General features: G+C 60.0%; 1 protein-coding gene across 1 annotated transcript in view; it reads right to left on the bottom strand.

Annotated features, from left to right (window-relative positions):
- PTPRN2 (protein tyrosine phosphatase receptor type N2) overlaps positions 1–27,634 on the bottom strand; it is a 641,085-nt gene that overhangs the window by 383,476 nt on the left and 229,975 nt on the right. Inside the window, 3 exon segments of the mRNA XM_057732470.1 lie at positions 12,000–12,355; positions 13,357–13,397; positions 16,337–16,555. Of these exon segments, the coding sequence (XP_057588453.1) occupies positions 12,000–12,355; positions 13,357–13,397; positions 16,337–16,555 (616 nt within the window).

Raw genomic sequence — 27,634 nt, 5'->3', positions numbered from 1 at the left:
TAAGGACGGTCAGGGGACAGGCCGGCAGCGGCGACGCCCCAAAGGGGCTCAAGTGCTGCAGCGTGGGTCCTCGGGCCCCGGCAAGGCCGGCAGCCCAGGCAGCGCGTGACTCGGGTCCTCGAGACCAGCTCGTCGCACACCCCGGGCGCTGCCCGTGAAGCCCCGTCAGAGGAGCCCTCGAGGCGGGGACGTGGGCACCGTGCACACCGCGGTTTCCGTCCCAGCCCATCACTCATCCACTCACTCATTCACTTGGCGGAAGTGCAAGAGAGCCACTGGGCGCCGGGCGCCGCCCAGGAAATGCAGCAACAGGCACCGAGCCCGCTCCTTGGGGTTTGTACCCAAGTGGGGACGCAGGCAGCAAAGTCACCAACAAGAGAAAGGGACGGTGTGGATGGGGACTGAATTGTGTCACCGAAAATCCACAAGTTCACGTCCTAAACCCGGAACCACCACGTGTAGCCTCACGTGGAAACAGGGTCTGTGAGGTCATCAGGTGGGCCTCACCCACCCGCACCGGTCCTCACTGGAAGGGGAGGTCGGGACACGGCCACGCCCAAAGGGACGACCTCAAGGACCCAGGCGCAGCCCCCAGCAGAGGGCCGTAGGGACCCCACCCCCAGCCCCACGCCTCGTGAGCTCAGGACAGTGAACATGCCGGCGGTGCCCCGTGGGGGTGTCCCAGGATTGCCGGGGGAGCGGGGCACGAGAAGGAACCAAGCGGGCGCCGAGAGGCCGGGCCGTGGCGGGGGGAGGCTGCGGGGCGAGCCCTGTGGCCTCAGATGTGCGGACAGAGGGGCCTGCGGGTGAGCAGGACCACGGGACGCCTCGGGAAGGGCGGAGGCTGGAGCCCTGCGGGGACACACCAGCACGGCTGTGAGGGGCGTCGGTTGGGGAGGACTCCAGACACCTCTGTGCCCCAGGAGACGTGGCACGGAGGGGACTGCTCTGGGATCCCGTGGGACCTGCACTTCCTGCCCGGGAAGACGCTGTCACTGGGAGCCACTGGGAGGCCGGTGATGAGGCAGGTCTGGCCGGGCCGCGCCTCGCGCTCCACCCACCCCAGCCTTCCTTCTGTGGGGGGGTGGGCAGTCCCGCGAAGGAGCTGGGAGATGGTTTCCGCCAGTGGTGCCACTTTTACTGACTTTGCCAAGCCCACCCCTCACACCCCTGCTGGCAACTCCAAGCCTCTCTCCAGCCTCCACGCTGTTCTTCCTGAGATGAGGAAGGAGCGGTCAGTCCTGGGTCTGCAATCAAGGGGCTGCCCCCCCCACCCCCCGCACCATCCTGCTTCCTGAGTGAGTACCCCTCAGGGCTGGGGACCCGGCCATCAAAGGTGGACGCGTCCCCCAAAGCTCCCAAACACACTCCCCAGAGGCTTTCACGTTATGAGGTTTTAAAGTATGAATATTTTTAAAGCGGTGTGTGCACACGTGGTGCAGACACACGCCCTTTCACCCCATCCCCGCACTCACGGACGCCTCTCAGGGCTGGCGCCTGAGCCCCACCAGGAGGTCAGTGGCCGCCTGAGCAAGGGGTCCACTCAGAACCGTGGTGTCGTCCTCTTCACTCCCAGCCAGGAGGGCAGGCGGGTCTGTGTCTGTCAGCCGGCCCAGTGCTCGAGCATGTCTGCACATGCACGAAGTCTGCTAGGACCCCAAGCTCCATGTGGGGACAGGCCAGGCCGAACGGCAGCCCCGCGGGCACCTGTGCCCTGGTGCCAAGGATGGGTCTCGAGGGAGCCGTGCGGTGCTGCTCCCAGCGCCGGCTCAGTGCTCGGGAGAAATCCCGCCACGTCAGAGTGGTCGAGTCCCACAGCCCGGCGTCAGGAGGACAGGGCCCCGCCCCGGCCGCTGAGCAGGCCCAGAGCTCTAACCCGACGGCCGCGAGGCTCCCTCGCGTCCCTAGACGCCCCCGCACGTTGGTTCACAACCACCCAGCGCTGCTCGTTTTCAAGGTCTCTATGATTTCACATGTTTCAGCCCCGTCTCCGTCCACAAGCTGCAGAGGCTCCGTGAGGACGTGACCCGCTCTTACCGTTTTTTCTCTCTCCAAAGCCTATACCCATGCCTGATACAGACCAACGTCCCAGCCAGGTCGCTACGGGATTCCAGGAGCCCCACTTCCTAGCTTGTCTTAAGCAAAGGGCGACGTAAGGAGACGCGGAGCCCAGGCCTCGGTCGCGGGTGCCGGGCCCACCGCGCGCCTCCTGACCCCACCCTCCTTCCCCCCACAGCACAGAAAGTGAACACTTGCCTCCGTTGCGAGATTACCTGAATCAGCCTAGAAGGTGGTGAGGAAGTTCAGCCCGGAGCAGTTTCAGGGGCCGCCGGGACGGCTGCACGGAGACCCCCCCGGCCCTCCCGTCTCGCTGTGGCCGCGCAGGGGCGGGCCCGGCGGCTAAGACAACGGCGGCTCCGCGCCCGTTCAAGGCGGACACACGAGAGCGGCTGCTCGTCCTCGAAACCAGCACGCAGTTGTTTCTATTTTACTGTAAACTACGTGGCCACCAGCGGTCACGTCACGGTCTGAACTTCCTTAGAGAGCCGCTGGAGTTCATCTCAAGGATCGATGGACGGATGCAGCACGTGCGATGTCACGGGCCCGTCTGGGACAACTGCCGCCCCGATTCCCTAGACGCCCGGCGCCGCCCGGAAGAGAGGGACGGGGGCGCGTTCGCGGCTCGAGGTCAGCGCCGGGCGCGGCGGCGGGTCCTCAGCCTGCCTCCCGCCTGAAGCAGCACGTCCCTGCCGTTTATCCGTGAGCGCGGCCGCGGCGGGCGAGCGGCTCGCTCAGCACAGGGGAGACGGCCGGCGTCCGCACCGGGCGCTCGGGGACACGCGCTGGGGGCGGCCCCCCCACACCCCGAGGGCCTCGCCGCCACTCACGCAGCCCCACGCGGCCGCGGCGGCCTGCGACACGGCTGGAACGGAGGCCTGGGCCGAAACGAGGGAAACGGAGCGTGGTGAGGTGACGAGGGAGCCTTGGAGGCCGCTCTCAGGACAGAGGCTGGTGAAGACGCACGAGGGCCAGAAACATCAGGACCCGCGCCAGCTTCCCGCAGGCGCCCTCCGCCCTCCGCCACGCACGACTCCAGGGGAGTGCTCTCAGTCTCGGCTCCCAACGGACCTGGGAGGACGGTCCCGTACGAGCCTCACGTGAAAGAGGTGGAAACGGAGACTCAGGAAGTTCAGTTTGTTGCCCGAGATCATGCTACTATCTCCCCAAAGGAAGAGGCAAACAGGAAACGTTAAGTGAGCGCTGGGATGCCGGCTTCCCGACTGGAGCGAGACCCGGACCGCGGCACCTTTGCTCGGATTTTATCCTGACCGGACTGAAGCGCGTCTGCTCCGTAATCTCTCCAGCTCTTATTTTCCCAAGTGCTACTGTCTCTTACTCATGAGACACATGAAACCAAGCTGAGAACACGTAGCCACGGGGCTGGGCGCTCCTGCCAACTGGACGTTCACACCCAGGACCTGCGTCCTAGGGCGCTGCGGCTTCACTTCCTGACCGTGAACACGTCACTGTTTATTTGAAAATTCACCAAAGGTTGGGAACCCAATGAGTGGCGGGTTGCAAAATGAAAATGGGTCAACCTTGATACAAGTTCTTTTGATGAGATGATAATTAATAAAATGAGGTTTTCATGGGATTCACCAATTATTCTAGTTACCCATATCCATCATTATAACAAATAACGATGTTTATATTTTTAAATACTCTTATAAGGCAGGTAAAATCGTGGCTAACCCCAGGCTCTCTCCCGCTGCAGAGAAGGCTGCAGGCACTGCTGGTGAGGACAAGGCTGCGGGCACGGGCACCACGGCGACTCCAGCCCCAGCCCCGCTGAGGCTCCACCGTTCTCCCCAAGGAGTCGAACGAAGCCCCGCCTCTCACTGCGCGCGGGGAGGCGAGCCCACCACAACCTGTGCAGACAGGAGCCCCTGTGAGGGCTGAGCTCCCAGCGTCCTGAGTCTCCAACAGCCCGGAATTACTCTTATTAGAAAACTGCTAACAGGGGGCTTCCCTGGTGGCGCAGGGGTTAAGAATCCGCCTGCCAATGCAGGGGACACGGCTTCAGTCCCTGGTCCGGGAAGATCCCACATGCCACGGAGCAACTAAGCCCGCCACACACCACAACTACTGAGCCTATGCGATTTAGAGCCCTCGAGCCACAACTTCTAAAGCCTGTGTGCCACAACTACTGAGCCTGCACTCTAGAGGAGCCCGTGCTCCACAACAAGAGAAGCCCCCTCAGTGAGGAGCCCGTGCACCACAATGAAGAGCAGCCCCCGCTCGCCACAACTAAACAGAAAACCTCATGTGCAGCAATGAAGACTCAATGCAGCCAAAAATAAATTGATTACATTTTTAAAAAAACTGCTCAAAACCATCAACTTTTCACAGGTAAAAAATAGATAAAAAAACTGTTGTACGTGAACAACTTATTTTTTATCATCAAGATGAAACTGTGCTTCTCAACATAAATACATTCAAATTCGTAATAAATATGTTCTCAAAAAACTTTTATTGTCCAGAAGAAAAAATTTTGCCAACAGCTTAATACAAATCTAAGTACGCAATGTCTTAGTCACCTTTATAAAAAGTGCATGGACATCAAAAACATAAAGGGAGTAACGTAAACACGTAAAGCTTTTGTGTGCATTCAACGTGAAGTTGCCGTCGACTTAAAATACACTTGCAAATACAAGAAGTTTTATGGAGGCCTCACGGTAAACACAGAGCAAAAGCCAATGGCAGCACCATCTTGGAGGAGACACTTCCAGCTTTTCACCGTTGCGTGTGAGGTCACCTGTGGGTTTGCCACATGCCACGTGTGGCCTCCCTCTGTGCCTGCTCTGCTGAGAGTTTCCATCATGAAAGGACGTGGGATTTTGTCAAATGCTGTTTCTGTAACTCTCGAGCCGATCACCCTCGCCTGCTTCCACGCCACTCAGCGCAACCCAGACACACCGCGTGTCTCAGACAGTGTCGCGCGGGTCTGGGTGTGGGGGGAGCGTGGGGGGCGGGAGGATCTCCTCCCTGGGAGCCCTTCCCCTGACTCTCCTCCCCCGCCCCCCTCCCACACGTCGGGATCTCCACTGAACCTCCTGGGGACACACGGCCTCCATCAGCGCAGCCCTGCAGCGGGAAGCGGGGTGGCCCTCTGCTGGCTCCCCCGACCTGCCCCCAGGCCCCGCAGGCTGCCCCGTGTACCTCACCAGGGCTGACTCCTCCCCCCGGTGGTCGTGGTGCAACTGCTGAACTCAGATTTCAGTCCAGCCCAGGCCACAGCGGGGTCGACACCCGCGGCCCAGAGAGTGAGGCTGGCACGGCACCGATGGCCAGCACGCCCCCTGGCCGGTCTCCTCCGTCCACCGCGGGTCCCCTCACCCCTCCTCCACTGGCAGCAGAGGACCCAGGAGTGTGGACCCCGACCTCGCCGCCCACCTGCCTGGCACCTGCAGGGCCCTGTCTCCGCCCCTCGGTGTCCGCGCGTCTCCTTCCCTGCATGTGCTGCTCCCCCCGGCTGCCCCTCGGGAGCTCCGGGCAGAGGCCCTGCAAGCTCATCGGAAGCCTGACACCCACCCCGACGCGATCAGCACCCACAGCGAGCGCTTCCAGTGAAGCTTTACGTCATCGTCCCCAGTAAAGCCGGTACCCTCAGCTGAGTCACCTCCGGACACCATCGTTCTCTGTTTTTCCTTTCCCCAGCTTCATTACTCATTTGCAGACTTACTACTATTTTGACAGCAGAGCAAATCTCATCCTTTCATATTTTGCTCCCTCTTTTCTACTCCTTCATATGTAGGAGTGGAACTTACACTGCTTCACTTTGACAGATTGAAGTCTTGGCCCATTTATAACACAGATGACACTTGGAGAAAAATCAATTGCAGGTGTTAGGGTATGAAGGTCCATGGGGATCACTGTGGAATTTCAGGGCATCAAAGAGGACGAGAAACTAAGCTTCCCCGATGATCATGGAAATCCAGCAGCAAAGCAGGTGGGCTCCACAGACACAGATACGGAGGTGGATGTAGACGGTACAGACGTAGGTACAGATACACAGGTGTAGGTACAGGTGTAGATGCAGGTGTGGATGTAGATAGATATAGACATAAATAGGTGATACAGACGTGAGCGTAGGTGCAGCTATAGATGGAGATGGAGATGTCCAGATGTAGGTATAGGTGTGAGTGTAAGTGTACACATAGGTGTAGACATGTAGACACGGACAGGGACATAGATACAGGTAAGTAAGTGCAGGTGTGAGTGTAGAAGTAGGGACATAGACACAGCTGATACGGACACAAGCAGACGACACAGATGTAGGTGTGAAGCTGGAGGTGTCCGCGCAGGTGCAGCTGTGGACACACAGACACACGTGCAGGCACTCATGGTGCACCCCCTGCCGCCATCGCACATGAGCACGGCTGAACGAGAACAGCGTCTCCATGTCACCAGACCCTCCTTCGTGTCACACTCCCAGGCTGAGCTGTAGAACCGGCCACAGGAGCTGGCCTCTTCGGACAACCAGGCGGAGGACGGAGGGTGAGGGCCAGGCGCCAGGCCCGCTCAGCGTGGGCTGGGCTGGGCTCCCTCCACGCCCGTCCCTGTCCCCGCCCCCCCACCCCCACTGGCAACAGATCTCGCCCTCCGCCCTCCAGCAGGAGGCTCCCACACGGGAAGGGGGCTCACGGTCAGAGACCACAGGGGCCCCCGGCACCGTCGTTCCTTCTGGCACCTGCTGGGCAGCTAGACACGGCCAAGCTGACCTGGAAGGCATTGGGCCAAGGAGGCACTGAAGTGTTTGTAACACCCACCACATCTGCACTTCCATGGCGTTTTCTCACTTTGCCTGCAGCCAGGGTTGGAGGCCAGACAAACGGGAAACGTCCTCCAGTTCTAGAATTCCAGCCCGTAACAGACGTCAGAATCCAACTCACTCCATGACCTCAGCGGACGCGCACCTGCAGATTCCAAGCCACAGCAGACCAGAGAGCCACCTGCCAGGTGTCGCCGTCTCCGGAGCCGGAGTCAACAAGCAAACAGACGAAAACAGAGTTCTGACACTGACTTGACAATCGGCGATGTGAACACAGACGCGTGATGTTAAGGGCTTTGGGGTCCTTTTCCGGTGTGATACGGGCGTCAAGCGAGGAGCCTGCGTGATCGAGCGGCAGCACCCGGGCTGTATCGGGGGGGGGGGGGGCAGCATGTGCAGGGAAGGCGGGTGGGGGGCTGCCAAGGGTGCGAGAGGGAAGGAAAGCACAGCAGACCGCCAGCTCCTCGGAGGAGCCGGGGGCAGGGACGCCGCTGAGCAAACACGGACGCGGCCCCCACTCCAGAGAGGAATAGCCCCACAGGGCATATCGTTTCACCCCCAGGTAAGGGTCTGAGGGGAGGGGCAGTAGGAAGAAGGATCCTGACCAAGGAAGGCTGCCTGGAGGAGGTGGCATCTGAGCTGCCATTGGGAGGAGGAGGACATAAAGGGGAGGAGCAACCCAAGGCCTCCTGCCAGCGCCCCGCACACTCCAGGGCAGAAAGAAAGTGGCTGGGGAGGGAACCGGAGCCCGCAGGGCCCGGGCCTGGACCTGAGGCACCGCGGAGGCCACGGCAAGGCCACCGGGGACGGAACAGTACTGTCAGGTTCAGGCTGTGGAGTGCTCTCCTGGGGGGAAGGGATGGACCGGACACAGGGAGACCCGGGAGGGGTCCTGCCGGGGCAGCACGGGTAGCGCCTCCCCAGACGCGGAGGAGGAACGGGGCCGCTGGGGAGGGGGCTGGAGGCAGGCGCCACGGCCCTGGTGACGGCAGAGGAAGCGGGCCGGAGGGGTGAGCTGAGCCCTGTCGGGTTCAGGTCCTGGGATTCTGTGACTAGCACGCAGAGGACCCGGGGTGAGCTGCTCGTGGTAAAGGTCTGGTTCACGCTGTGACAGGGATGTTGGCATTCTTCACTTCACGGGCTCGGGGACAACTGAGCTAAAACCACGTACACCTCCACCAACACCACAGACACCGCAGGATTCTGAAATCTCACAGCCACGTCTACACTTTCCACAGCTGAATTTCAAAACAACCCACCAAGTTAAACTGGGATACGTCTGACTTCCTCGGGGAGAAACCACACGGTGTTGCATCTGGGTCCCTCCTTCTGTGAGTGCCTCCCGTGTGCTGGTCACTGTGGGTCCTCAGTGCCTGCCCGGTTCCACAGCGGGGGCACCAAGTGCAGGAAGGCCAGCAGGAAACACGCACGTCAGAACTGGGCCACGATCTGGGGCGGGAAGCCCACTGCTCACCGCCCTTCTCCCCGACCGTCTCCAGAACCACCCACTAAGCACTCAAGGACTGTAGTTTCAGGGTATTTTTTGTTTCTTTTCCTTACCATTTTTTAATAAACAAAAAATCATGACTTTTTACCATCACACTGAAGATAGTCTTTGAAGACAAACAAACCCAAGAGATGGATGTGTCATTGGAGGGCCATCCAGGAGGTTGCCGCGCAGATGGGGCTGCAGCTCCTGAGCAAGTTAGAATACGCCACGGAGACGCGCGCCCAGGGCGGAGCAGGGTGGCTACGGTCTGCGCTGACACCACACACACAGAATCCCTGCAGGGCTCCTTCTCCAACACGGAAGGGAAAACCGGGAGAGACGACACAGCACCCAGGCCCCCCACCCCGCCCGCGCTCGTGGACCCACAACCACCGGACCCACGTGAGCTCCGAGGGCTGCGCGGGGCGGGGCGGGGCCGTGGGCGGGGCCGGGTCGGGCGGGGGCGGGGCCGGGCCGGGGCCGTGGGCGGGGCCGGGCGGAGGGAGACCCGCGCCGGCCGCCCTCCCCTCGCACCACCCCGGCTCCCGGCCGGTGCGTCCGTCCAGAGCGCGTGGGGTTCACACTCTGGTGAGCGATGGGGGGCGGGGGGCAGGCGTTTGGGGGGGGGGGACGGCATTTGTCCCGGGCGTGGCCGCCCCAGCCTCGTGCACGGGCCTCCGGGCGGCACCGCTCCCCGGGCCTTGGCCCACTGAGCCGCGACTCCTGAAGCTCCCCCTGGACGCGCACCCTCGGCGAGGACACGGGCCTCCAGGAAGAAGCGGCGGGAAAGCAGCCCTCCTGCCTCTTGAGGGAAGTCTGCGGCCTCAGAGGCGGCACAGAACCGGCACTCGCCCCCCGGCGCCCTCCCGAGACCCCCCGACGGACGCGCCATCGCTCCCCTAATCCTGGGGGGCGGCCTCCCGGCCGTGAGCCGCCCGCGTCCCCGCGCCCCCCGCCCATCCCCCCCGCGCGCCCCCCCACCCACCGCAGATCCTCTCGGTGGGCGCGGCCGTCACCGCCCCACGGCGGCCTCTTCCCCGCGGCCCAGGGCGCACAGATCGGCGGGACCCCGGCTTCGCCCCGCGGCGGGGGTTCCAGGCGCTCCGGCAGGGCTGCTGGGCTGCAGGCTCCCCGCCTCCGTTTCCTGGTCACACGCCGCCGGGCCCGAGGGCGCGGGGCCCTCTGCACGTGCTCGGGCGGCGGGTCTCCTTCCCCAGACTCGGTCTGCACCGCCTGGGGGATCACGGCCCCGACCGTCCCCGGGGGACACGGGGGCTCTCCTCCCTGCGGGGGCCGTGCGGCCCAGATTCTCAGCTGTGAGGGCGGTTCTCCCTCTGCCGGCAGGGAAGCAGCCCCCTCTGCTTCACACGCCACCCACCCTGTGGTCACTTCCTGACACCCTAACTTGAAGTAACTTTTGCATCGTCCTTGGAGGACCTGGGATGGCTGTCCTGCCTTTCACGCGTCGTGAATAATCGGTCCGGTCTGTAAGGAGGATGCAACGTAAACGGCGAAGGATGAAACTATGCCCGTCCACCAGGAGACAGAAGAGCGGGTCCGCACACGTTCCCGCCGCGGTCAGCGGTGAGATAACACAGAGTGCCACCCCCCCCCCCCACCACCGCCTTCTCCTTTTATGAATAACCAAACATACAAAAGTCCTTAAAAAAAAAAAAAAAGGAAGGGTGTCAGATTCTTGTCAATTAATAGCTGATCCATTACAGCTTAAACTGAGATCTGGTGAAATCTTGCCCCAGAGAATCCCAAATTACCAATTAATCTGACAGCAGAGGTGGGAACCTCCGTCTGTCTGGGGCGGGAGGGAGGGAGGGGCTCCCGGAGCACCTCGCCCGTGACAGACGCAGGTTGCTGACATAACTCTGTCGTCTGCACCACAGATCTTCCATCCCACGGAAGCAGCAAAAGAGAAAAAAGGAAGTCAGCCAAGATAAGAGAATCATCTGTCCTTTAACCCGTGTTTGTAGCAGGTGAATGTTCAGGCCCCAAAGGTGGGGCCAAGGAAAACTCTGCAGGAAAATGAACTCTGGACGCAGAGAAAAAACCCCTCTGACAGTGGCTTCGTGTTCCGGGAAAGTCAGCCAGAGGGAGAGGATGGGTCTCCCTCCGCCCAGGGCGCCGTCCGCTCACGCCGGGGCTCGTGTGATGCAGAGGATGGTCGGCCCGGATGGTCCTGCTCTAAAGCTCACCGACCGCTCATCTGTTGTTCACGTGGACGTGAAGAGTCTTTCCAATGATCAGACTCCTTTCCCAGCACTTTCACGGGGGCTCACCCTATGTGCACAGCGGAGCCCGGGCGCCAGACAGGGGCAGCCCCACGCCCTGCACCGCGGACCCACCCTCGGGCACCCGGACACCCTGGCGAGAGGAGAGGTGCTCAGAGCAGCTGTACAGTGGTCCCTCCAGTGACCGCGCACACATGCGACCCAGAGATGCACACAGACACAGTCACACAGACACACAGGGACACGTACATACGACACACACACGCACACAGTCACACACACATGACAGCAACGTCTGCCAAGAAAGGGAAAACCCACAGCGCAGGGCAGACTGGGCAGCAGGCCGTCTGGAGGGTCCAGGCCCCGGGTGCTCTGCGTCAGGCGTGATCCCGACACACCCAGCGGGAGGTCCAGTTCCGAGCAGGACGGCTCAGGGTGGAGAGCGTGCCCGGAGCCCGGCCTCCACACCTTGAGAGGGCGGGCGCGTCTTCATGGAAAGCCCAGAGAAGGAGCCAGGCGCCAGCACGGAGGACGCCCCCCAGCCCAGGGGAGCACCATCCCCCATTTAACATGGCCTTGGCGCAGGGCCGGTGCTTGTGGTACTGGAGGCGCCTGCTGTGTGCGCCGCAGCCATGGGGACCACGCGCGGGGCGAGAGCACAGGCCGCGCAGGTCCAGCGGGAGGGGCGGGTCCGTCTCCCACGCAGCCCGCTCCCCACGGGAGGAACCACGGCAGCGCGCGCCGTGCCTGACCCGCCGCACGCGATGCCGCGCAGCAAGACCACAGGCGGGTGTGCGCATGCCCGAACACACCCGCACACGCAGACAGACAGACACGCTCTCCCTCGGGAAGACTGCTTCCATTCCTCGAAGCAAACACACCGTCACAAAGCACAGCGTCAAATGTCAGACTCATTAGCGAGACGACCTGAGGGCGGGGCGACCCCTTGTTGCTTGCTGGGCACGTGACGGTGTCTGTCCGCTGTCACGCTCAGGACAGAACCTGCAGTGCTGTGAGGCGTGTTTTTCCCTTTGAAGGAAGACCTGTACCCTGGTGTTTGCACAACTTGAAACTTTTGGAGTTTTAGCAGATGTGGAGCCAGTGGTCAGCACAGACCCCAGTGCCACCTGTCCCGCCTGGGACCACTCTGGTCACGGCTCCAACAGGCACCCACGGGCCGAGCTGCAGGGGATGGGGCCAGGACTGAGGCCCCGGGCAGGGGCTTCTTCCGTGGAGACGCGCCCTCAAGCCCAGGTGCCCAGTCCAGAACACGAGGCCAGGCAGCAGGGGTGGCTCCTGGCTGCCCTCCCATACGCGCACAACCAGGGACGCCCAGCCTCTGCCCCCAGGCGAGGATGCGGAGGAAACAAAAGCACCTCCCCAGCCCACCAGGCGCCGGGTCTCACCCACCGAGAGATGAAAACCTCCCACTCACTCGTTTTCCGTCACGATGTAGCCGTACTCCTCCTCGGGAGGCCGGACTTCCAGCCGCAGGCCTTGGCCGGGGGGTCCCTGCGCCCCGGCCCCGAGGCGCTGGTCCTCCTGCGACACCCGGAGCCCGCCCAGCCTGGGCTCCTGCTGCGGCGGCCTCCGCAGCAGCTCCTTGGCGTAGGTCAGACTCTTCACGTTCTCCACCCCCGCGCGCTCCTCCTCTGAAGACAGGGAGGCCTCGGGGTCCTCCGATTTCTTGATCTCCGTCTTGAAAGGCTCCGCAAGACGGGGGGCTCCAGGCAGGAATGGGGACCCGGGACCCTGGAGGAGGTCCCCGAGTCTGACGCCCAGACGGTTGACCTGGCAGAAAGGAAATGAGCTTGAGCACGTGCCCCAAGTAACAGAGAAGCCATAAGCGTGGGACTCAGCGGGGACGGGCGTAGGCGTGTGTGAGCCCGGGGCGGGGGTGGGCCACCCAGGCCGGATTCGGGGTCTGCCGGATGCATGTCGTCTGGAGACCCCGAGCTCTGCTGGCCTCTCCCTCCACGTCCCGAATCAGGAAACATGTCCCTAGACCCCACGCCTCCCTCCATAACTCCGATAGCCGCCCCCTGCATTTTTAATTTCTGGTGGACATTTAGAAGAACTGTTGGTGTTTTCTTCACCACTTGCTAACAGGCACCGGCCAGGAACCACTAACCTGATCTGACAAGGGAAGTGCTAACCAGAAAGCTCTTTCCCCCCACAAAACAGAGTTTCATAGAAGCACATCACTGCCATTGCTTATGAGCTGGTGTTCTGCAGCCGTGGGACCTGTACAAACGCACAAAGGTTCTTCCACAGGAAAGACCAACAGACCGCTCTGTGGGTGGGCACTGTCCGTGTCCCGCCTTTTCCAGACCCCTCTCGACCGCGCTGCTGAGGGTGCCGTGGAGAAGAGGGGTCTGCCCATCCCGAGAGTCACGGGGGAGCACGGGGCAGGCGGCGGGTGCCGCTGGGGAACTGAAGTTTTATTTACTTAATTTTAATGGATTTAAGTTCAAGCAGCCACATGTGGTGGGTGGCTGCCACCATGGACAGTGTGGGTCTAAATGACCCAGAGTCTGTGAACGTCCGTTAAATGAACCTCGGACACCAGCGCACACAGGACAGCCTCAACGGCACAAAGTGGGCGTGCGGTGTTATCAGCCCAGTTCCCTCGGTGGGGGAGCTCTGAGGAATATTAATTTGAGATTGTGAGGGGTTTTCTATCTTTTTCTGGGAAAAATTGTTTTGTATTTCACATATGTTCCCAGACTATGGACAAGAAGATAACCAGCCCAGCTCTGGGTGTCACGGGACTCGAACACGCCCCACCTTACCTCCTGGTAAGATCCTCCACCGCCGTCTCGCGCTCTGTTATCTGTGAAAGACACGAGCTCATCAAAATCGTGGTCAAGAACGTTGGCACAAGGTCACAGCCTGTACAGGGGTGACCGCGGAGAAGGTCAGGCGCGAAGACGCTGGCTTTGTTCCCACGACAACGTAAGCCTGCGCTTACAGCACAGGGATGGCTCTCCATACATCCACGACAGAGGAGCGGTGACCCTCTGGGTCAGACATGAAGTCGGCCAACCACGCAACAGCTCCAGGGAACCACGTGTGACCCTTCGTGTTAGCTCAGGGCAGGAAAGAGTCGCTGAGCCAGAAGCGTTGAGCAGTTACGAATAAGGAGAGTGAAGTGTCAAAGCCAGACATCTTGGGTTGAGATGCCTCCAGGCTGGTCCACAGTGTGCGGCTCTGTGGCACCTGTGGCCCCCGCAGACCCTCCCAGCCCCAGGACAGGGGACAGCGCCCCCAGGACCACCTCGTCCGAGGGGGGACCCAGCATCTTTTCCGCATCAGTCAAGCCGTGCTTCCAGCTTCCATGGGCCTCGCTCCCACCCACAGAGGAGGGAGGCACACCCTTCACCTGGCACGTGTCTAGGTGCCTGCTGTGCGGGGGGGCCCTGTGCTGGGTGCCTGCTGTGCGGGGGGCCCTGTGCTGGGTGCCTGCTGTGCTGGGGGGGCCCTGTGCTGGGTGCCTGCTGTGCTGGGGGGCCCTGGGCTAGGTGCCTGCTGTGTGGGGGGCCCTGTGCTGGGTGCCTGCTGTGCGGGGGGCCCTGAGCTGGGCGCCTGCTGTGCCAGGGGCCCTGCGCTGGGCGCCTGCTGTGCAGGGGGTGCCTCGTGCTGGGTGCCTGCTGTGCTGGGGGGGGGGCCCTGGGTTGGGCGCCTGCTGTGCGGGGGGGGCCCTGTGCTAGGTGCCTGCTGTGCGGGGGGGGCCCTGTGCTGGGCGCCTGCTGTGCGGGGGGGGCCCTGTGCTAGGTGCCTGCTGTGCGGGGGGGGCCCTGTGCTGGGTGCCTGCTGTGCGGGGGGCCCTGGGCTGGGTGCCTGCTGTGCTGGGGGGGCCCTGTGCTGGGCGCCTGCTGTGCGGGGGGCCCTGGGCTAGGTGCCTGCTGTGTGGGGGGGCCCTGGGCTAGGTGCCTGCTGTGTGGGGGGGCCCTGGGCTAGGTGCCTGCTGTGCGGGGGGCCCTGGGCTGGGTGCCTGCTGTGCGGGGGGCCCTGAGCTGGGTGCCTGCTGTGCCAGGGGCCCTGCGCTGGGCGCCTGCTGTGCAGGGGGTGCCTCGTGCTGGGTGCCTGCTGTGCTGGGGGGGGGGCCCTGGGCTAGGTGCCTGCTGTGCGGGGGGCCCTGGGCTGGGTGCCTGCTGTGTGGGGGGGCCCTGGGCTAGGTGCCTGCTGTGTGGGGGGGCCCTGGGCTAGGTGCCTGCTGTGTGGGGGGCCCTGTGCTGGGTGCCTGCTGTGTGGGGGGCCCTGTGCTGGGTGCCTGCTGTGCAGGGGGTGCCTCGTGCTGGGTGCCTGCTGTGCTGGGGGGGGGGCCCTGTGCTGGGTGCCTGCTGTGTGGGGGGGCCCTGGGCTAGGTGCCTGCTGTGTGGGGGGGCCCTGGGCTAGGTGCCTGCTGTGTGGGGGGCCCTGTGCTGGGTGCCTGCTGTGCGGGGGGCCCTGTGCTGGGTGCCTGCTGTGTGGGGGGGCCCTGGGCTAGGTGCCTGCTGTGTGGGGGGGCCCTGGGCTAGGTGCCTGCTGTGTGGGGGGGCCCTGGGCTAGGTGCCTGCTGTGTGGGGGGGCCCTGGGCTAGGTGCCTGCTGTGTGGGGGGGCCCTGGGCTAGGTGCCTGCTGTGTGGGGGGGCCCTGGGCTAGGTGCCTGCTGTGTGGGGGGGCCCTGGGCTAGGTGCCTGCTGTGTGGGGGGGCCCTGGGCTAGGTGCCTGCTGTGTGGGGGGGCCCTGGGCTAGGTGCCTGCTGTGTGGGGGGCCCTGTGCTGGGTGCCTGCTGTGCGGGGGGCCCTGTGCTGGGTGCCTGCTGTGCGGGGGGCCCTGGGCTGGGTGCCTGCTGTGCTGGGGGGCCCTGGGTTGGGTGCCTGCTGTGCAGGGGGGGCCCTGGGCTAGGTGCCTGCTGTGTGGGGGGCCCTGTGCTGGGTGCCTGCTGTGCTGGGGGGGCCCTGTGCTGGGTGCCTGCTGTGCCAGGGGCCCTGCGCTGGGCGCCTGCTGTGCAGGGGGTGCCTCGTGCTGGGTGCCTGCTGTGCTGGGGGGGGGGCCCTGTGCTGGGTGCCTGCTGTGCGGGGGGCCCTGTGCTGGGTGCCTGCTGTGCAGGGGGGGCCCTGGGCTAGATGCTTTACTGTAGCTCCCAAGACCCTGAGCGGCGGTCAGGCAGGGGAGACGGAGCCTGCCCTGCTCGGCCCTCACCCAAGGGCCCTGGCAGCTGTTTGTGTGTGTGTGTGTGTGTATGAGTGAGTGTGTGTAAGTGCTGGGGTGTGTGAGTGTGTCTCTGTGAGTGTGTGCCTGTGAGTGTGTGAGAGTGCGAGGGTTAGGGGTGTAAGTGTGTCTCTGCGTGTGGATGAGTGTGTGTGTGTGTGTGCGAAGGTTGGGGTGTGCATGTGTTTGTGTGTGTGGATGTGTGTGAGTGGGTGTGCGTGTGCGGGGCTGCGGGCACCTCTACTCTCCCTGGAACTGCCTCAGAGGCGGGTGTGAGACAAGCAGACGCTTGGATGAAGCCCTTTCACTTCCTTCATGAAATGTTTGCCTCCACATGTCCACTCACACAGCCCAACCAGAGCACTCCCTGTCGCCCCGTCTTCCCTGCCCTGAACCCCGCGCACCAGAGAGCAGCCTGCCCTTCGCCGCGGCCGCTCTGGAAGGGCCAGCCCGGAGGAAAGCTCGCAGAGGCAACGGTCCGGGCAGATACAGGTGGTGACGGCACACCCCACCCCCCAGCAGGAGGAACGCGGCCACGCCCCCGTGTGCACACGCGTGTGAGTGGCTGGGGCTCACCTGGCGCGCCATCTCCGTGCAGCGCGGCTCCGGAGTGCTCCGCCTGCCCTCCGGGTCCGCCGCCGCCTCTCCTGGCACTGCCTTGCGCCCCAGCCGGGCCCCCACTGGGCATGGCGCCGGCAATCACGCGGGCCACCTCGTCCACGTCCAGGCCGCGCAGGCCCTCCACGCCACCCGGGTGCTTCCGCAGGTCCTCCAGTAGAGTCTGCACACGTGCTTCTACACGGCACATGCAAAACAGACACACGTGGAGACGGGGGCCGCGTTAGAGCAAGGAGGGGCGGCACCCGGGAGCGCCGCAGAGGACCGTCCGCAAACGAGACGTCCGCAAACGAGACGTCCGCACGTGGAACGTGAGCGCTCGCTGGATGGGCTTGACCGCAGACGGAGGACGGTTAAGAACAGAGGGCCAGTGCGTCTGAGGACAGACCATGGCCACGACTGTGGTCCGCGACTAGGGAGGAAGGGCTGCACGGAAACTTGGCCGCCTGGCACAACGTCAGGCAGCAGGAGTGTGCCTGAATCTGGGAGGGACAAAGAAGAGAAGAAACCTCCGCAAGTTCCCCAAATCAGGAAGAGTAACTCAGGGATTCAAGGCACTCGGCAAACCCCAAGAAGAACGACACGAAGAGAACCACGCAGAGGCCTCGCACAGCCAAGCATGCGCCGCCCCACGGAGAACCAAGCTGGAGAAGGTGTTGAACCCGCCAGAGGCAGGGCGGGCGGGCAGCCCTGGACACGCCCAGCACCCAGGAAGCATGACACACGTGGCGTGATACCAAGCTACACACCGGATCACTTACATATGAGGGACGCATGTGTAAGTGATAAAAGAAAAGCTAATTCAGAAGTCTCGATTACCCGGTGAAAATATCCTTCAAACGTGAGAGGCCAAGAAGGACATGTCCATATGATTGAAACACAGTTACCATGGTCCCGGCCCGTGGACCTGCAATGCAGGAAATGCCAGGGGGAGCTCTGCAGGCTGGAGAGACGTCGGGTGCCCCGGGGGCTCCCACAGGGTTAGCTGCGGGCAGTGACAATGCCGGCCTCACCTCCGTGTTGACCACAAGCTCCTGATGCGCTGACCGCTGGGCTTGCGCTCCCGGCTGCTTCCAAATGCGAACCCGCCACCCCGGGGCCCCACCCCACTGGCCCCTGCCCTGGCCCCCCGGCCCAGGTCCCCACAACCGGGGCCACCCCTCTGCCCAGAGCCACTGACGTTACTCGCACCAGCCAGTCCTGGCCGCTGACCTGCCCCCCCCCCCCGCCCGGCTCCTTCCTGCAAAACCACAGGAAGGCCCTGCCCGCGGCTCCCCTGCCTCTGCCCCGTCACCAGCCTGGGGCTTCCCCGTGTGGCCCCCGCCTCTTTTCGGTGATAACCCTCTCCTGATCTGTTGGTCTCACCACACCTGAACAGTCGTAACACCTGCCCGTTGGGACAGCTTCCCGTGGAAGGAAAGGCAGGTGGATGCCTTCCCCACGGCTGCCGCCTCCCTGGTCCTCACCGCAGACGTGAGCCCCTAGGGAGGGCGCTGTCCCCTGCAGCCGCACCTCCCCCTGCACCCCTCTCCACCCCCGCAGCCCCACAGACGCCCTGCCAGACGTGTAGGGACCAAACGCTTGCCTTAAAAATCACTCCCAGCAGTGAACTTGGAAGACTAGTTCTCACTTCCTCATAAACAGAAACATTGTAAAAACACAGAAAAGCATGCATGACATAGAGCAGCACAGGAGGCTGAAGGCTGCCGGAATTCCTGGCTTCCTGGGCTGACAGCGGGCACGTGCTTCGTAGAAAAGAAAAAACTAAGGAAGAGTAAGAAGTAAGAAAAACAGCCCCTAGCTCTTTATGAAGCCTTCAGCATTATACATGCATCAACGTTCAGTGGTCTGCCCTGTCGCAGCCACGTGTGAAAGGCGAGGAGTCAGTGCCCGGAACTAGAGGCGCGGCCCCTGCAGGCGCCGTCCCCGCCCGGGGCCGGAGCACGGCGGAACCCGCCCGGCGTCCCGGGACACCGGCCAAGGCAGGAAACGGATCAGCACATGTACGAGAGGTTTTTAACAAGTGTTGAACCCAAAATGGGTTCCTGCTGACCACAGACTTAACCAGGCTGAGGACACCGTTCCATTCCCGAGGGCCGTGGGTCGCCGAGCATCTGCTCTGGTCTCCGCTGGGCCGTCCTTGACACAGAGCGGTGTCCACGCAAATGACGGTGCCCTGCGAAGATGCTTCACCACCAAGTTAATCCCCCCAGTCGCGCTGCTGGCCAGTCTCAAGGAGTCCAGAACATTTCCTTCTAAGATCTCAACCTTCTCTCCGGCTTCCCTCCAATTCCAGACTGAGGAACACATGCTAGAGCCGTACCGCAGACGGGAGCACACGGGTACCAGGGTGACGGCTCAGGCCCTGAGCTGCAGCGAACGGACCGCTGACAAAACTGTGACTGAAGCAGGCGGAGTGCCCTGGGCACGTCCCGGCCCGTGGGCGGCGTCCGTGGCTCCCGAGCCCCGGTGCTGACCTCCGTGCAGGAGGCCAGGGTCTGTCTCCGCCTTGAGCCCTTTGTGTCACATACATCGCTCCCCTGGCTGCTCTCAGGCTGCCTGGGTGGGAGACACTCATTCCCGGTCACGAGGGAGGCAGGTAATCAGTGAGAGATTCAGCCTCCTCCCCGAGGGCCTCAAACCTAAACAGCAGCCCTCAAGAGCAGGAATGCTCCCCCCGACCTTGTTCTTTCCTTCCTTCAACAAACGCTCGCTGCACATTTTCTAGGCTCAGCTACCTGTCAAGGTGCAGGAATAAAGCAGTTAGCAAAGCCCTTGCTTTCACGGAACCTTCATCCACAGTAGAAGAGACAGAGAATAAACAATGAAAAACAAACACGTACAATGTCTGGTGGAGAAGGAGCTGTGGAAACAGTGATCCCCGGGCTGGAGGACGGGGCCGCCATGCGAGACAGGACTGTTGGAGGAAAGCTCAGAGACCCAGGAGGTGAGTCCTGAGCCTCTGCACGCGGAGGAAACAGCAAGTGCAACGGCCCTGGGGCAGAGGGACTGGAAGGACAGAACGACGCCAGGGTGGGGGACCCGGAGCGGCGAGGGGGCTGTGAGGTGGGGGGCATCTTACAGGGTCTCAGACCGTGAAAAGGACCTGGGCTTCTGCTGAGTGAGACGAGAAGCCCTTGCTGGGCTTCGAGCAGAGGCGTCATCCGGTTTTCCGCGTTAAGAGGCCTGCAGGCTGGAGACACGTTCTGAGCAGGAGGCCGGGGGAGGCTCCCGCAGGGACCCGCTGGCGATGGCGCAGGCGTGGGGGGGGGGTGGGGGTGGCAGGAGCCTGCGTGTGTTTCTACCGCAGGTCTGGATGGACTGGATGTGAGGCTCAGGGCACGGACGGAGCCCAGGTGGAAGGTGACGCACGGCAAAGCTGGAGGAGCTGTGCGAGGTCAGCTCCCGACGCCAGGGGAGCCTGGGCAGGGGTCGGGGCTCGCGGCAGGCAGCCCCTCCAATCATCCCACCAGCAGGAAGGATGCCGGTCAAACGCAGGGCAAGTCAGACCAGACATCCTAAAAGACCCCCCGCACAAGGGGTCCCGACCTTTTGGAGAAAGCGCGGCTGCCGCCAGACACACCCAGGCTCGCCGCCCAGCCCCTCCAGGGCCAGGGCCGGCCTGCGTAGACGGGGTCTGTGTTCCCACTTGGAGGGGTTATTGAGAAAGCGAAGTCGAACGTGGAGACTGTCTGCCACGTCTCATAACCAAACAGCTAAGGGCAAGTCATGCCCCTCCGCCAACAACCTGTCCTGACGTTTAATAACTCAGAGAAATCCTCCCTGCGGTCACCACATCACGCATCTCTTCCCTCAGCTTCCCTCAGCTCCACTCTCCTTATTTGGGGGAAGAGCAGAAACACGTGCAGCGTGGAAACACCCGTGTTCTTTAAGATAAAGACCAGCGCACAGGAGAGATGTGCCGTGGCGCCTCTGGCTATAAGTATCCCTCTTCAAAGGGGAATAATGAAATGCAGTTCCTAAAATTGTCTCTTCTCATCCAAAAAAGAAACTTTTCAGGTCACCGTTAGTGAAAAATAACTAAAGAACCCTTTGGCACACCGTGGGAGACACTGAGCGGCCGACCGCTCAGGGGGAGAGCCGGCAACACCTGTGAGCGACCGCCCCGCACGGGCGCCGTCAGCCGCGCCCTGAGCTCAGGGGCGCCCACCACCGGTCGTCGGAAGATGAACAGAACGGAGGAAACCCTCTGTAAAGAGTCCACCGGTCCTGGTGGACGGAAGGGGGCCGTGGCTCAGGACACCGTCACACACCACACGCATCAAAGCGGCCGCTCTGCGCCCCCCGCCGCACCGTGGAATCCTGAGATCCGGCCGGCTTACGATGACATTTTAAGGAGCTTTCCATGTGCCACGCGGGCTCTAGCAGAGCAATTACATGAAATGTCAGGACATCAAGTACGTAAGGCCTGGAGCAGGAGATCAGCGCCCGTGCACAGCCGCGGCAGGCCTGGGCTACGGAAATCATACGTCGTAATAGGGTCCCCCAGACAGACGCGACAAGCTTTAGAGAATAAGCAGTGGTGCACAGCTGGTCCCCCACCAACTGCTCTCGCAAAGAGCACATGAGTTCTGCACAACAGCTTTCGCTCCTGTATATCTCTGTCGCCATGTGTACACGCGTACACCGTTTAGGCAGGTCCAAACACACCCGCCACCGCCACCACCACCACCGCCACCATCACCACTGCCGCCATCACCACCACCACCATGACCACTGCTGCCACCACCACCACCACCGCAGCCGCCATCGCCACCACCACCATCACCACCACCACCAAGAGGTATTTACCCGCACAGCACACGTGTTTAGAAAGTGTACAGTCATTTAATTGCTGAAGTCCAGCCTCTGGTATTCATGAAGGATTCAGATAATTCAGTGGAGGTTATTATTTTATCCTGACCTCACCCAGGAGGCACAGGCGTAATCAGCCATCCGTCGGCTTCCTATTGTCACTGAAAACAGCACAAGTGAAGTAACCTGTGTTCTCTGTGCAGCCTGGGGCCTACAGTATCACAGCCACGTGGCGTGTATCACTCAGGCTACGTGAGAAATGAGAAGCCCCAACCTGCAGCTGGGACGAAGCGTCCGTCGCCCACACAGGCCATGCTGTCTGTACTCACAGGCTCTGCAGACACCAGCCTCTCTCTCTGCTACGCGTAACAGTGAGTCACAGAACCAGAGATCCATCCGCTTCGGCGCTGCTCACGTGACTCGCCTGGCGGTGGGGCTGCTGAGGGATGTTGCCTCTAGATTCGCATTCACACGAGGCCGCACGCTCAGGGGAGCAGCCTAGACGCGTGCTGGGTGGCCCGTGCAGACCAGGCAGAAAGCTGCCCAGGAAGGGCTCCCGGGGCAGCCCCTGACGCCTGTCTGCGGTGACTAGACGGGCTGACGGGCAAGACACGTGGATCCCATTCACAGAAACAGCCTCTGAACGTGAGCGCTGCTGAACTCCGCCCCTGCAGCAAGGCTGGCTCGGAGGGGCCCGGCTGTGCACCTCCACGCCTCACTGCTGCAGCCGGGAACTCGGTCTATGATCAGAACCAAACCGATTTGTATTCACCACGGTTTTTCTTTTTTAATGTAAACACAAAAACTGGCATCACACCGTTGATTAGCTTAGAGTGACTGGAGTTCGTGGGACTTGCCTAAAGTTTAACCCAGCGCTGGAGGAAGAGCCAGCCCTGGAGAGTGCGCTGCGGCAACGAGGAGGGTTGCGAGACCTCACACACGCACACGGAGACACACCCAGTGCGGGCAGCACCTTCCTGGTGGCCATGGGAGCACAGGTGGCTCGCTTCCTTCCTTCTACACACCTACGATTCTGGTTTTACATGGTAACCATCTACTACTCTTACAGCTGACAAAACACACAGCAAATAATCCTTGACAAATTCCGCTTCCCGTAGAGAACGATCACAGAATACAGAACAGCCTAACGAGGAGCATTCCCAGCCGGGCCGTGACCCGGGACGCCGCGTCCTCAACAGGAGAAGCTGGACCAGCCGTGCCTGAAACCCCGCCTTCACCGCACACGCTGTGGTCTGCTCTTCCTGTTACCCTCCTGCACACTGGTCTTTCACTTATATGTGAATTTAAGCTTTTTCAAAAGCGACAAGGTGTACATAATGAGTCAGTGAAGGAAGAGGGTCTCTTTTCTAAGTTTTTAGCAGATGAGCATTTGCTACACACATGAAGTCAGTGCCCTGATTTACTTATTTGGGAACAGGGATGGGTGGGTCTTCCTGAGCCCTGGAGGCTACAAATTGGACTTGACCGTCCCGCAGAAGGGTGACCCCTCTCTGAGTCACCCACGTCTCTGTCCTCTGCACTGAAGCCCTTGGGGCGCCGGCACAGCCAGCTCTCCGGGGCCCCACCCCCTGAGAGGTCACGCACCCCAGCCCTCCGGGCCTCCCTTCCCCACCTTCTCACTGGTGCTTTCAAGGTGAAACCAGGTTTCCAGGACAGGGCTGCCGTGTGCTCGCGCCTTCCTAGGAGTCCTGTGCTCACGGCTCACTGCATCCACCCGCACTCTCCCCGAGGTTCCCGGGGGCTGTTGGGCCAAATGGCAGGGGGAGTTTCCAGGGCTGAGTGGTGTGGAATGGGCTGCCCGTGACTGGGCTGGCCAGGTAACCCCGGCAAGCTCTGCGGCTTTAGAAGATGGGTGGTCTTTTGTTTCCCTGTCCTTTTTCACTGACTGTGTAAGAAGAGGACCCTTCCTCCCTCCAGCCTGGCTGACACCCCCGCCCCCAGGTAACGGTTCTCTATTCCTCTGTTCCCCCAAAGGCTCAGCGCACGACTCTGCCACAATGAATAGTCAGAGAAAGCTAGAATTTGGAGCTGGATGGCCATTTAAAACATTGACGTCCAGGACTGATTAGCTGGAGAAACAAAGCAAATTGTGTTTAAATCTACATTTCAGATAGCTGGTTCTTAAGAGCTCCCATCAACTTTGCCTTAAGTGATTTGACTCTGGACAAGTACCACCACCGGCCATCTCAAGCTGCAGTTTTCTCATCAGGAAAATGAGGTTGACGATAACACCACCTTCACGGTTGACAGGAAGGGCAGCCGACACCACTCACCCACCCAGCAAACACCCTGCAGGCACATGCTGAGCCCTGGGGGCAACTGTGAGAAGAGGTACCCTTTGCCGGCTTCCTTAAGCTGATGGCCTACAGGCGGAGACAAGCACGTATCAAGGACAGGGGAACGCGCAACTCAGACTGCGAGAGGTGCTCCAGAGGCAAGGACAGCCCGACGGCATCCCTGGGGGTGGGGCAGGGTGGGGTGGGGCAGAGCTCCTCTTGTCGAGGGATCGAGCACTTTCCAAACAGTCAAGGTGAAATCTGCCAGAAAGGCTGCGTGGCCAGGGCCGCTGGACGCTAACGAGATGCAGCGAGGCGGCGCCCCGTCACAGGAGGTCGCCCCCGCCGCCCGCCCCCGCGAGGCCTCCTTGCCGAACACTGGACACAACGGTCCCCTCTCTGAGCTCCTAGTTCACAGGACGCACGGAGCAGAGCAACAAGTGAACGTGCTCTCCGGGTGCAATCAGGAAAGTGCAGGACGTGGGTGAAAGGACGGCAGCGACGGGTAGGAAAGCAGAGAGGTGGTCTCGCCAAGGGAAAGCCTGCGCCCAGGCCACGGGGACCCACAAGCCGGGAAGGACCACAAAGGGGTGAATCTTTCCCCTGAGGAGTGAGGGGCTTGAGCTCCACAGGAGGCACCCCAACCCCTAGGTCCCGCACAGGAGAGGTGAGCCCCCAAAACACCTGGCTTTGAAAACCAACAGGAAACACATCTAAGAAAACTATGGAACTGCCGCAGGGGATGGGAACTTGGCTCTAAAAGGGCCCTTGTGCAGACTCACTTGACTCAACACCAACGCAAAACTGCCAGACGGCAGGCGCCCGGACCACAGAGGGAGGGGCCCATTACTAACTTGAAGTGCCTGCCGGAGAAACAGGGACCACGTGGGATGCTCCCCAGGGGCTCAGGCATTGCAGGCGCCGTCATGGAAATCTCCACCTCACCCGTTAGCGCCCTGCCACGCGCGCTGCCACTCCTGCACCTCAGCAGGGCTCGCGGTCCCTCAGGCAATAACCCCGTCCGCCAGCAGCCCACCGCAACCTTGACCCCGCCACCACAGGAGGGCAGGTGCAGCCCATGGGGGACACCCCTCAAGCCCCTGGCTCTGGTGGCCAGTAGGACTGTGCCTCTGAGCCCCACGGGGCATCGCCTGCAAAAGCCACTCCTTCACGACTGGGAGGGGTAGGTGATACACCTACAGACACAGAGGATTAGGCCAAGTGAGGAGACAAAGGAACACATTCCAATCAAAAGAGCAAGACAAAAACCTCTGAAAAAGAACTAAATGAAATAGAGATAAGCAGCTCATCTCATAAAGAGTTTAAATAATGGTCATAAAGATGCTCACTGGGCCCAGGAGAAGAATGGATAGACACAGCCAGGACTTAACAAAGGGACAGAAATCATCAGCGAGTACCACAAAGAAGTTACAGCTGAACAGAAGGATGCACTGGAGGGCTTCCGTGGCAGACGGGATGTGGCAGAAGACAAAAAGCAGCGGAACTCACCCAGACAGAGCAGCAAAACGAAAAAGAACGTAAAAGGTGAAGATACCTCAAGGGACCTTTGGGACAATATCAAGTGAAATAATATTTGCTTTATGGGAACCCCAGAAGGAGAAGGGGGGGCAGAAAAATTATTAGAAGAAACAGTGGCTGATGGGGGCTTCCCTGGGGGTGCGATGGTTAAGAATCTGCCTGCCAATGCAGGGGACACGGGTTCGAGCCCTGGTCCAGGAAGATCCCACATGCCGCGGAACAACTGGGCCCGTGCGCCACAACTATTGAGCCCATGCGCCTAGAGCCTGTGCTCCGCAACAAGAGAAGCCACCCCAGTGAGAAGCCTGCGCACCACAACAAAGAGTAGCCCCTGCTTGCCGCAACTAGAGAAAGCCCACACGCAGCAATGAAGACTCAGCGCAGCCAAAAAATAATAAAATAAAATAAAAAAGAAGAAACAGTGCTGAAAATTTCCCTCATCTGGGGAAGGAAACAGACATCCAGGTCCCGGAAGCCCAGAGAGTTCTGAAGAAGATGAACCCAAAGAGAGACACACCAAGACACATTATAATCAAAATGATAAAAGTTAAGGATAAAGAGAGAATCCTAAAAGCAACAAGAGAAAAGCAACTTGTTACACAGAAGGGACGCCCCGCCCCCACCGAGGCTATCCGCAGATTTTCAGCAGAAAGTTTGCAGCCAGAATGGAGTGGCAAGACATATTCATATTCCACGTGCTGAAAGGAGAAAACCTCCAACCAAGAATTCCCCTCCTAGCAAGGTCATCGTTCCTTGTTCACGGTTAGAAGAATGGGTATCTACAACAGAGGAGGCAAGAATATATAATGGAGAAAAGACAGTCTCTTCAATAAATGGTGCTGGGAAAACTGAACAGCCACGTGTAAAAGAATGAAACTAGACTAAAATCTTGCACCATACACAAAAATTAACTTAAAATGGATTAAAGACTTGAATGTAAGACCTGAAACCATGAAATTCCTAGAAGAAAACATACACAATAACTTCACTGACATGGATCTTAGAGATGTTTTTGTGGCTCTGACACCAAAGGCAAGGGAAATAAACGCAAAACAAACAAGCGGGACCACATCACACTGCAAAGCTTCCATACAGCAAAGGAGACCGTTGTCAAAGTGAAATGGCAGCCTACTGAATGGGGGGAGAGATCCGAAAAGCTTATAACAATAAGGGGTTAATATCCAAGATATAAAAAGAACTCTGGCAACTCAACAACAGAAAAAACAACCAACCTGATTAAAAAATGGGCTGAGGATCTGAATAGACATTTTTCGAAGGAAGACATACAGATGACCAACAGGCACATGAAAAGATGCTCAATGTCACTAACCACCAGAGACATGCAGAGCAAAACCACAGTGAGGTATCACCTCACGCCTGTTAGAACAGCTATTATTGGAAAGATGAGAAATAACAAATGGACAGAAGGCGGAGGAGAGGGAATGCGCGTGCTCTATTGCTGGGAATGTCAATAGGTGCAGCCACCTAAGAGTACACAGGTTCCTCAAGAAACTAAAAATAGAACGATCATATGATCCAACAATTCCACTCTTCAGTATTTATCCAAAGAAAACAAACACACTAATTCAAAAAGATACGTGCACCCTCATGTTCATCACAGCACTATTTACAATAGGAAGCAACCTAAGTGTCCATCAACAGAGGAATGGATAAAAAAGATGAAGTCCATATATACACAGTGGAATATTACGCAGCCATGAAAAAGAAAGAAATTCCACCATGTGCTCCAACACAGATGGACCTAGAGGGTATTAAGCTACTGAAATAAGTCAGACAAAGACAAATACTGTATGATTTCACTCACATGTGGAATCTAAAACAAACAAACAAAATAAGACAAAAACTCACAGATACAGGGAACAGCTTAAAGATTACCAGAGGGGAAGGTGTGGGGGGGAAGATGGGAGTAAGGTCAGCTGTAAGGAGCTGGATGCCAGCTAGACCTTCGGTGGTGATCAGTCTGTAGTGTATACAGATGTCAAACTGAAATGTTGTACACCTGAAACTTACATATTTTTTTAAAATGATGCAAGGGGGAAGAAAAGAGGAAGGAGAAAGAGAAAGATTTTGTAGTTTAAAGGCGCTTAACAGGTACGTCCACCAATTCAGTGGACCTTCTTTGGATCCTGCCTTCAAAGAACCAACTGTGAAGAAAATTTACAACAAGCAAAAAATTTAAACATGGATTAGATATTTGGTGGTATTAAGACACTAGTATTAATTGTAACGTGATAAAGCTGTTTGGTTTGGGTTATTCGGGAATCGTATCTCTGGGCAATGCAATAGTGAGGTTGACAGATGAAATCAGACAGGGGCATGCAGGGGGGGTAGGGGTCACAGAAGTAGGAGAGAAGCCAGATCGGCCGCGTGTCGGAGCCCAGCCCCAGCGGTGCATGTGGGCGTTCATCCTACAAGTCTCTGTTTGCTTTGAGACTGACATCTTACATGACTCTTTTTAAAGCATACAGTGGCAGCTAGGAAGACAATGTATATAAAAAGATAACCAACGTTGCACCTTAGCACAGGAAAAAACGCCACAGGGTCACTGGGGAGTGGAGAGAGCATCTTCAGAGGATGTTCCCAA

Source organism: Hippopotamus amphibius, chromosome 4 (genome assembly GCF_030028045.1).
Source record: "Hippopotamus amphibius kiboko isolate mHipAmp2 chromosome 4, mHipAmp2.hap2, whole genome shotgun sequence".
Classification (NCBI taxonomy): Eukaryota; Metazoa; Chordata; class Mammalia; order Artiodactyla; family Hippopotamidae; genus Hippopotamus; species Hippopotamus amphibius.
This window is presented reverse-complemented; position numbering and strand designations above follow the sequence as displayed.